At 43.8% G+C, this 11,682-nt stretch overlaps 1 protein-coding gene across 1 annotated transcript; it reads right to left on the reverse strand.

The window, feature by feature from the left end:
• Positions 1-8,071: 8,071 nt before the first annotated feature.
• LOC310990565 (E3 ubiquitin-protein ligase TRIM21-like) lies at positions 8,072-9,772 on the reverse strand (the record flags this gene model as incomplete). The annotated part of the gene is made up of 1 exon (XM_083977996.1): positions 8,072-9,772. The coding sequence occupies one exon, from the start codon at positions 9,770-9,772 to the stop codon at positions 8,072-8,074; it is 1,701 nt and encodes a 566-aa protein (XP_083834122.1).
• Positions 9,773-11,682: the final 1,910 nt, after the last annotated feature.

The following is an 11,682-nucleotide window of genomic DNA, read 5'->3' on the forward strand; positions in this document are numbered from 1 at the left end:
GACAGATCTGAGCTGAGTGACAAGGACACTGTGTTTCCTCTGACTGCTTCACAATAAAAGTGTGAGGCTTTTATTGTGAAAGAGCAGCAGGAAGTGTGAAGTAAGGCAGCAGTAGGAAGTGATAACTTGACAGCATGAAAGCAGGAAATGAGGTGAAGTAGAGAGTGAAGCTCCGAGACTGAGTGAGGAGTTGTAAAAGTCCTGAGCAGAGACACAGAGACAGTTTAAAGTGGACTATAGTGTCTCTGTGGACAAACAGCCTCAGGTCTGTTGTGAGCCAGTTCACTAGAGTCAGTGTGACATGAAGAGAGTGAGTAGAGATGAAGCTCAGTGTTAAAGCTGCTGCTCACACAGTGAATATGATGAGCTGTACTCACCAGTGTTTGGTAGAGACTCTGCTGTGTTGCTGACAAACTCCTGATGGACTCACTTTGACTTTCTGTCTCGTCTCTGCTGCAGCTCAGTCGTCCTCCTCTCACTCTTTACTTTCACTTCTGGACGCTGACGCTCAACGTTCCTCTGGTTCCAGTGTTTCCAGTTTTCTGCTCCTCCCACTGCAGCTAGGTGTGTCTGTGATTTTATTGTATTACAACAGGTTTTATCTGGTGAACAGGGAGCAAAGGTAGAGGTTCGCCTGACAAGTCAAAGGTCAAAGGTTACTTTATTTGTACCCTCAGGTAAATTTTGTTTGCAGTGAATCACATGACATTAATAGACAAACAAACAGCACAGTACATGCAACATGACATACATATAAAGCAGTGCTCGGGGGTAAGAGATTAAAATGAATCAAATAAGACCAAATAAAACTCAATAAAACCAAATAAAAACCAACAGCTCTCTATTCTATTCTATTCAATTCTATTCTATTCTATTCTATTCTATTCTATTCTATTCTATTCTATTCTATTCTATTCTACCTTCTGTGTCAGGTGCAGACACAGAAGGTACAAAAAACAATAAAAAGTAGCGATAAAATAATAATTTTATTAAATAGAATTAATCTGAAATATTATATTGCAGACATATTTTCTAAGTTTTATGTACCGGTATGTATTTATCTTTTCTATTATCTGATCTTTGACCTGACAAACAGCTGGGTCCGAAATCACTCACTACTCTCTATATAGTGACTACATCAGTGGTTCCCAACCTTTTTTGACTCGTGACCCCATTTTGACATCACACATTTCTGGCGACCCCGTGATCATGTGCAGTCACGTGATTGCGGCCGTCAATCAAGATGCTCAGATGTTTTTATATGCTGCTGCATTTTATTTGAGCAAGTGAAAGTATAGAGAACAGTTGATTAAGATTGTGTGTGGTGTTTTTAATCATAATTTGAAAGAGAATAATAATTAAAAAAATATTTTTATCAGTAATTTTCTTTTTCAATTAGACATTTCAGGCAACCCCAAGGTTGAAAAACACTGGACTTATACCATTTTGTAGTGGTGTCTGAATGTTTAGGGAGTAGGCCTATTCATTTTCCCATAGTAGGCTATCCCACAATGCAGTAGTGAAAAGTAGTGTACAAACGATGGTCACTAAGCGAGTTATGTGGTGAATATACACCATAATGCATTGCGGTTACAGATCACGGTTATGAGCGCGGCCAGCATCGATCTGCAACGTTTTAATGAAGCAACATAAAAACGTAATTAACTGTGTGGCGGGGTAGTATCTGAAAGGGTTTTTTTTCATTTTACCAGTGAGCTACTATAAAGTCCTCTATACAGAATTCACTAGTGAAGGAGGGAGGGAGTTCAGACACAGCCAATGGTTTCCTGCTGTAAACTGTAACGTAGACCGCTGTCATGGCAACAGTGACTAAGCAACTTGTTTATCACCGAGTTCACTGTCCTGGGCAGCCATCACATGAACGCGTGGTTAACAGCAGGTAGGACATGAGCTTTTACACATTTATCTAATTGTCACTCTTTGCTTTTACAAGAGAGAACAGTTGAGTTCACATTTTCCTTACACATTTTCCATGTCACAGCATGAAGAGAAATCATGAAGTAGCACATCTGTTTTTTATAGCTAGTGTACAGTCCACATTTAGCTTAGCTTTAAAAAAAAAACCACGGGAACCTGCAGCAGATTGTTACATCATACAAAGCATAGTCCAATGTTGCGATAAGAGGGGGGGGGGGGGGGGGGTCGCTGCCTCTTCTTTGGCGGCAGACATCATCATCATCATCAGTTGCCGTGGCGACAGGAAAAAAAAAGGCACTGATAAAATAACAACACAAAATTTTCAGCACAGCGGCAAAGTTTTAGTCTCGGTGTTTGTTTGTCCTGAAATAATGTTTACATCAGTTTTTGTTGTTGCTCCTTTTATTTTTTGTCATGTTGTTGGGCAGTGTGTGTGTGTGTGTGTGTGTGTGTATGGGCACAGAGCTGGACTATGAAAGCTGTGGTCACATGACGCCACCGGCTGGTCAGTGGCCACACGCCGGAGAACCTGCAGCCTCTGTGTCCGGGTGCAGCGTGTGAGAGAGCGACAGTGGCGATGGAGGTGCGACCGGACCAGCAGCTCAACAACACGCCTCCTCCGTCTGTTCCTGAGCTCTCCATCACATCCCCATGAGCTTCATCTGCAGCTGGTCTGGTCCAACACGTCCGGTCCTGACCGGTTGAAGCCTCCGGCACCAGGGCCCAGTTGTTCAAAAGGTTTAATCTGATCGGGTTTTGGATAACAGATCGGATCAAATCTTGAAAATGGGTTGTTTCAAAACCAAAAACGGATTCTGAGATCGGATTAGATCACGTTTCATCTGGATCAAACCCTCAGTTTGTGTTGTTCAAAACTTTTTAGTAGGATCGTGAAAAACTTTGATAAAAAAAAAAACAGGATTATTCTGATCCCAGCAGTTGGGTGGATTCAGGAGCAAAATGTAATTTAAATTAAATTCAAACTGGTCAAATAAACAATATTTATAATGTAGTATACATTTATTGATTTATATTGTGCACCAAATTTTTAAACCATAACAGTGATTAGTAAATAAAGTTAACTTTTGAATATTCTACAACTGAAAAACGTTTCCCCAAACTGAATTTAATGAAATTTGAAGTCTGAATTTGAAACCCATGGGGAAAGATTCACAATCTCACTAATGTACTGTATATTTGCTTTTTTAAATGTATTTAAACAGCCCAACCAGATGGTGTCTGGCTGTTTAAAAGACATTGAAGAAACAACAAAGAGCACAGAAAACAACACATACACTCCGTTTTCAAATAAACACACTTTGAGTGACCCCGTGTTGTGATGGACAGTCCCATCTAGAGCACTCATTATCCGGATTTGGTCATCTTGAAAAGTTTGGATCTGGATCAGAGTGATCCAATCCAACTATGCTTTGAACAACTGGGATATAATTAAGACGGATTACGTGATCCTGGATAGCAAAAAAAAAAGGGATTTCAAAATCCGTATAATTTTTATCCAGATTACACTTTTTGAACAACTGGGCCCAGATGTTATTTCCCGTCTGATTGAGACAGACTCATCGTGGCGTCTTGACGTGGACGTTTTGGACCGGACGTCGATGAAGCTCCTGAGAAGAGACGCAGCTCTGGTTCTCAGAGAGGTGAAGGTGCTGCGTTCAATGTCCCAGAAGTTCAGATGGGACAGTTTGTGAAGACGCTCGTCAGTCTCTCCCCGCGGGGCTCCAGGTGAGAGCTGCTGCGTTCACTGACCTGTGGAGGCTGTGGGAGCTGAGGGCGCTGGTGGAGAGAGAAGAGTGTGTGATATTTTTGTATCCTGCTGACTGAAGTATTTGATACTGAACACGTATTAAAGAAACGTTGATAGCTGTGACGACGACGCTGTTGTAATATGTAACTAAAGGTTTTTAATAATCAGCCGCTGCTTTTTGCTTTTCGTAGTTTTTTAAATTGTTGCTGAAGTTATCGTGAAAAGAAGAATGTGAACTGAAGAGTGTGAAACGACTCAAACTGAAGAAAAAAAAAAAAAAAAACGTGTATAAAGTAAAATGTGTGTAAATAGCCCATGAACTGCACTGTCGTCCCCGGAGACGAAGGTGACCCAGCATCTCATTGGCTCCCAGCTAACATCACCTGGTCCATTCAGGCTCTTAATTTATTGCTGTGACACTATTTATTTTTACTTTGCTTTCCAGGTTGTATGTACAGTGAAACATTTGTCCTATTTATGTTACTTGATCAATAAAATTGGCTTCATCCGTCCAGTCTCTCCTTCTGTCTCTGGACCAGCTCACCCAACATGGAACAACGGCCCGAGTCTGGCCCGTATACGGCCACATCTGGGCCGAGGCCGCCTCCTGCATCAACTGACAGCTGGGGGGGGGGGGGGGGGGGGGGCATCGGATACAGGCCAGTGTTGGGCACGTTACAGTTAGTTAGTTGCAGTGGTGGACAGTAACAGAGTAAATTTACTTGAGTACTGTACTTAAGTACATATCCAGAGGATTTGTAAAACATGAAAATGACAATTGCTGTCCTCTTATAATCATTCATTTTATTGTTTCTGCAGGCTTTATATAACATTGTGGTTCTACAAGCAAGCACATCAGTGCAGAAAGAGTTAATTTCTTTAAGAGTTAATTCTTAGAAACAAGAGTTAAAAGGTCCTTAAATTCATTTAGAAAAAATTATAGTTATTCATTGATGTGAAAAATAAGAAATTTACTCTTACTCTTACTTTTACTGAAAGTAAATTTAGGTTGAAGCTTGTGCACACTGGCACGGACGGACAGGTGCGTATAGGAGAAGACCGGCGTGGTCGTGTAACATGAGAGAAAACTCCTGCACATTGTCATCACTTGCAAATGCACTTTATTAGGTGGGACAACGTTTCGGTCCTGAGAACCTGACGAAGGTCTCAGGGCCGAAACGTTATTCCACTTTTCTCTTACTCGAGTAACATGTCGACTGAGCAACGAAGTAAATTTTGAGCAGTAGTATTTGTACTCTTACTCAAGTACTGGGGTCGAGTACTCTGTCCATCTCTGGTTAGTTACTTTCCCCAAGAAGTAACTGAGTTAGTAGGCTACCTGTATTACTACTTTATAAAAGTAACTAATTACTAGGAAAAGTGACTATTGCGTTACTTCTTAAAAATCAAAATGCTCAAATATGTCAAATTACTTGGACTTCCCTAGCCTCGTAAACCAGCTTCTCCCGGAAATGCATTTCATTTCATTTCTGAGGGAGAGTCTGGCCTCATCACCCCTGTATTGCACGTCGGTCCGTCCTGGGTGAGGGATCCCTCCTCTGTTGCTCACCCTGAGGTTTCTCCGATTTTTCCCTGTTAAAAGGGTTTTCCATGGAGTTTTTCCTCAGTCGATGTGAGGGTCTAAGGACAGAGGATGTTGTTACGATGCCATGTAAAGCCCTTTGAGACAAACTGTTTGTAAAAACGGGCTATACAAATAAAATTGCCTTGCCTTGCCTTGCCTGTAAGCGTTTGGGGTGGGCGGGAGCTGGGCGGGTGTAGTAGCGTTGACAGACAACCCCATTCAGCCAATCAGCAAGTTGGTATATTAAACTTTTGCCAACTTCCACCTGTGTGGAGGGATACTGAGTGAGTCGGTTAGTTCCAGATAAACAACTTGTTTTCCGACCAGTTGATGGACTGAAACTAATGTGTATATAACGTCCTACACAGTGTGTTATTATTTAGTGAAAGGACTTCTTGAGTCAAGTAATGGAGCATTTTATTGTCAGTTATGGTAACAGAGTTATAACGGGGGGAACAGTAACTTTATTGATTAAAACAGTACCACTGTTATCTACAGTATAATGCCGTTATTCCCATCACTAGATACGGGCCGGTGTTAGACTTCAACAGTGGACACAAAGTGTAAATCAGCCGTTTGACACATTCACAGACAGGTTCAGTCTTGTATAATAACACGATGATAAAGGGTTAGTTAGAAGTAATACGTTATATCACATTGGAGATTGACTCATACAGTCCAGAAGTTCATATCCACCCAGTTGTTCGTGCAGCAGTTGTGATTCATCTGGACCATGTCCGTGCGTTCAACATTTACCCAAAGGGACTGAGGAAGTCTTGTTGTTTTGTTTCAGTCAGTCCTGGATATGTGAGATATTTTTACAGAGGCTCCTGCAGTTAAACTGAATATCTGATAATGACCTGTTGTGACATCATTATCTTTAAACAGTTCCTCTGTCAAGTATTTGTACTAAAGATAAAAATGGATGTCTGGAATGATATCATGTTCAATATTGTGATGTCTGTGTTCTGTGTTATCATATTAGAGAAATATGATTTAACAAATATAAAATCCAAACAACTTCAGTATGTTCAGCACAGATAAATCTGTCTGGATGAAAATACAATACATTGGCTTTGATAAAGATGTGTTAATATTCAAATGAGTCATAGTGATCAACAGTTACGTACACCTGCATCTGCTTCTAACTCCACAAACCAGACCAAGGGGGCAGTTGTCGGTCTGAGAAGTGAAGCTCACTTCCGCGTTCAAAAAACTGCAATCCCCTCGGCTGTCGCTGGGGGCTGGCTCCAGAAGGGAGCAACTCCAATTGAGCCCCATGTTAAAATAGCCGATTTTACAGCTTAAAAAAACATATTTACAGCCTGGTACATTTTATGTTTTTGGTCTCAATCGATAGTTTCTACCCCCGCACACACTCTGAGGGGGGTGAATTTTTTTTTAACTCTACAGTTTTACTATTATTACGTTTAAAGTTCTGGCCAATTAGGGCGCAGAACCGTTGAGTGACAGGTCCGGAGACCACTGCTTCGAGGCCAGTGGGCGGGCCCTCGGCCAGCTAACGGCCGCACCGCTCCAAATATGGCAAGTAGAATCCGACATGGCGCAGTTCAAACCCCCGTAGTAGCGGCACAAAACAGACTCCCCCAAACCAATGGGTGACGTCACGGACGCTACGTCCATTCTTTTTACAGTCTATGAACCAGACTCAGTTAATTTACAGATTCATTTCAGTAGTAAACCATTTTACCTGTTTACACTGATCTAATCTAATCCACTAAAGTAACAAGTGATTAAACAGCAGTTATCACACAGTTAACTTCCCTGTGTGATGATGATCTGATGAAGGTTAAAGGACAATTCCAGGCGAATTCAACTCTGGGGTGTATTTACCTATCATTTTAGGTCTAAAAGAATGAATCTGAAGATTTTCAGTTTAATTGCTCCTGTTTAGCGGTAGTTGCGTCTGTCCCCGCATCCCCACGGCAGCAATGAATGGGAGTGGATGTAAGTTCCGCTGTTTAGGCTGTTTCCAGCCCTCAAAGCCGCAATTTTTTTCCACAGACAGCGTCAGATGGCTACTCAAACATGTACCGAGAAGTTTATTTACTTCAAGCAAGCCGGCATGTTTGTAAAACTAGATCTAATTCAAAGTCTCCTGGAGTCTCGCGCGAGCCCGAAGTTGCAGTGCTGGTGTATTCAGGCGCAGTGGGAGCTACCGCTTGTGTCATGAACACAGGAATATCAACTCTTTACTTGCTTGAAGTGTACATTTTTTTCCACAGACAGCGTCAGGTGGCTACTCAAACATGCGCCGAGAAGTTTTTTTTACTTGAAGCAAGTCAAGAGTTGATATTCCTGTGTTTATGACACAAACGGTAGCTTTTCCCACTGTGCCCGAATGCACCGCGCACTGCAACTGGGTCTCGCGCGAGACTCCGGGAGACTTTGAATTAGATCTAGTTTTACAAACATGCCGGCTTGCTTGAAGTAAATAAACTTCTCGGTACATGTTTGAGGAGCCATCTGACGCTGTCTGTGGAAAAAAATTGCGGCTTTGAGGGCTGGAAACAGCCTAAACAGCGGAACTTACATCCACTCCCATTCATTGCTGCCGTGGGGATGCGGGGACAGACGCAACTACCGCTAAACAGGAGCAATTAAACTGAAAATCTTCAGATTCATTCTTTTAGACCTAAAATGATAGGTAAATACACCCCAGAGTTGAATTCGCCTGGAATTGTCCTTTAACTCAGTAGAAAACATAAAGATTTACATTGTTCATTATTGACACTAAATATTTACATGTGTTCCCTGAATTAAAAATCATCCAACCTCCGCAAAGAACTGGATTTTTTTAGCTGTCCAGTTTGATTGACAGGACAGATGATCAGAGGGGCAGAGTTTTTACCTCCATCATTAAGACAGGGACTGAAGAATGCGTGTAGTTTGTCAGTGAAGTAGCAGCCAGTGAAGGAGTAGATGAGAGCTGCAGCATCTACGTCATAAAAGGAGACCAGACCCTCCTCGTAATCCACAAACACCCCCACCTTCTCAAGACCAGACCTCAACCTAAGAGGGGCATCAGGACCAGCAGCAGCTTTGTACTCATTTCTATTTCTCAAATATATCGTCCAGTAACCATTCTGAGGAGTCAGTTTGATTGTTCCCTTCCTGTTGGTCGACTCGCTGGCCACTCCAACTTCCCACTTCATTTTTCCTTTAACCTGAACCACAAAGTAAAATTTGCCTGAAGAGAAACTCTGTTTTCCTAAGACATTGACACTAGGATTAAATCTCTCTGGGTTGTCTGGGAGTTCCCTCTCTTCATCACCATGATGAACTTGTTTTCCATCATCAGACAGGATGAGTTTAGGATGTGCTGTATCAGGATCCAGAGTCACATCCACTGCAAACTGCTGGACCCTCTTCATCTTCACCTCCTTCATCTGTCCACGGAGCGTCTCCTCCATCTGTCCATGGAGCGTCTCCTCCAGCTGAGACACAGCTCTCTCCACAGTCCCCTCATATGATGGTGGACGGACTCTGACCTCTGTCCAGTCCTTGGTGGGTGGAGCAGCTTTCAGGGATGGGAAGCTTTGGAGGAGGTGGAGGTGGTCTTCAGAGAGTGAGAGCTGCTTCACCTCAGTGCTTCTCTTCTTCAGCTCAGAGATTTCCTGTTCCAGCTCTGTGATGAAGTCTTCAGCCTGTTTCTCTGAGCTTTTCTGTTTCTCTTCGATCTCCTTGATGAGCTGCTTCAGGCCTCTGTCAACAGACTCCTTCAGAGCAGTGAAGACCTCAACACCTTCTCCTTTCTCTCTGTCTGCAGCAGCTTTACTGATCTTCACTGACTGTCTCATCTCCTCAATCTTCAGTCGTCTCTTCTGGATCATTTGCTGAGTTTTAGCCTCTGTCTTCTGCAGCTCTGCCTTCTTTCCTTCATATTCTTCTCTCAGAGGAACAAACTCATGAGTCCTGTGGTCTAAAACAGAGCAGAGTATGCAGATACATGTCTGGTCGGTCTGACAGAACAGCTCCAGAGGTTTATCGTGCTTCCTACACATCCTGTCCTCCAGGTTCTCCACAGGCTCCGTCAGCTGATGTCTCCTCAGACCTGACAGTGTCAGATGAGGCTCCAGGTGAGTCTCACAGTAGGAGGTCAGACACACCAGGCAGGACTTCAGGGCCTTCAGTTTGGTTCCAGTGCAGACGTCACAGGGAACTTCTCCTGGTTTCGCAACTTGTTGCTCTGAGCTGCTGCTGCTGGTTTTCTGTTGAGCTTCACGTCTGAACTGAGCAACAACCTCAGAGAACAAAGTGTTGATCTTCAACTGAGGTTTTGTGTAGAAAACCTCTTTACACATTGGACACTTATTTGGTACATTAACGTCCCAGTGCTGAGTGATGCAGCTCTGACAGAAGTTGTGTCCACATGGTGTAGTGACTGGATCAGTGAAGACATCCAGACAGATGGAGCACAGGAACTGATCTTTAGACCTCAGGTTGCTGGCAGCAGACATGTCTGCACACTGAGGGAGAGAAAACAAACATTAATTTAAAAAGTCTGTCACAGTCACAGGTCATCATACTGATTAAGTGCTGAAGTTGAAGGTAACTCTATTGGTTTGGGTTCTTGAAGACGGTTCGCGTTCTCATCAACAATGAGGCCAGGGGAACTGATGAAGAAGGATCCATGTTTAACTTCAGGGGAATAAAAAGGTCAACAGGACGGCCCCGCCCCCCAGGTAGAGAGCTGGATCTGTTTGCCGTGACTTCCCAACCCCTTCCCAGGTGTGAATCAAAACCCAAGAAATGGAGGCTTTCAATGAGCAGATTACCTCAATGGACAGCAACATCAAGTTCACAAGGGAGGATAGGAAGGAGAATAGGTTGTTGACCAAACTGGTGCATGGGTAAAAGGCAAATACAATACCATCCCAAAGACAAAACACCCAAACACATACCATGCGGTGTTATGTTGTTGTCCAGTGCAGTGAGGAATGATCCGACCTCAATCAGCACAGAGTAAACCTCAAGCCCCATCCAGGAGTTTTTCATGGCCGATCTAAGTACCAACCTCGAGGCAGGGACTCCTTTTGGCCTCGTAAAAGTTCCTGTAGATAGTCCTTCACACACACAGCCAATCAGAGGACCCGACGAGTCTACTCTCCCAACGCCCAACGAGCCCCGACTAAGCATGTTGAAATGGGCCCGACGAGACCCGACAGCTTCTGCGCCTCCCCGACGCAGATGAACACACCAACGCCTACCTGACGCTGTCCAACTCTCCCCGACGCCCGACTGTCGGAGAAGGGTCTGGCTGCGGCCAGGGGCGTTTCCGTCATGACATGGGATCACCCATTTGGGCATTACTGGTAGCATTTCATGTGACGTACTTCCAGTTTAAGAAGTTACGGTCTGCTCACTTCCGGCGATCATCTTTACCATAGCGCTTGCTGTATTTATTAGCCTACATCTAACACAACACTTTCATTCTTCATTCATGTTTGTACATATTGTTTCTAGTATAGTCGGTTCCGTTTGCATTTTTATAGTGGTCGAAGCATTTGTGATCATTAATCATTGATAGCATTTTGCTAGAAGAGTCTCCGTGTAGCTTGGCTGTGCTCAGCGCTAGCCTACTAATAGCGGCGGTGCCAGTCCCGATGCCACCGCTGTGCACTAAAAATAAACTAACAAATACTAGTGTAGAGTCCTGTATAAGGAATGTTGAGCTTAAACTTTAACCTTGAATTTAGGTACTCAGGAAAATAGCTTCTCATCAGTAAATAGTTAATCAATCAATGAGGTCCATCAACTAACGATTAATGAATTAATCGATAATTGGCATCCCTAGGCCCTAGTTTTTTTTTAAATTGTGGTATCGAATAAGTATCGAGAATCGTGGAAATTTACAGAAAGATGCTGAGCTTATTGACTTATTTGATTATTTAAAGCAACATTGCGGAGTTTCAGCGCAGTGCTTCCACCATCTGGTTGAGAAGCGCTACCGTCTGGGGGGAAAAGCGAAAACGAAACTTAACAGCGAGCGCATCCAGCGTTTATTCCCATTAATAAACGACAGTATTTCCACATGTTTGCAAGGAGACTGTGTGGCGGGTGGTCGGGGGAGGGGGTGTGTGGGGTGGGGGGGCGGCGGCGGCGGCGACAACGGCGGCGACGACCGGAGGAGAACTGTAGTTTCGCTTTTACCCACCACGTCTCTCTCCGACGCAGAGGGGAGGGGGGAGGAGGGGGGGCGGTGATTCGTACCCGTGCAGTTTCAGCCGACGCGACCCCGCTCAGGCTGCGGCGGCAGCACCATTCATCCTATAGAGCTCCGGGAGCTGACGTCACGGTGACGTCACGCAGCCCCGAAACTGACAGCGACGCCATTTTGGCAGGAATCAGCAGATTTTCGTAGAGTAGA

Source organism: Trachurus trachurus (assembly GCF_905171665.1).
Source record: "Trachurus trachurus genome assembly, chromosome: 1".
NCBI lineage: Eukaryota > Metazoa > Chordata > Actinopteri > Carangiformes > Carangidae > Trachurus > Trachurus trachurus.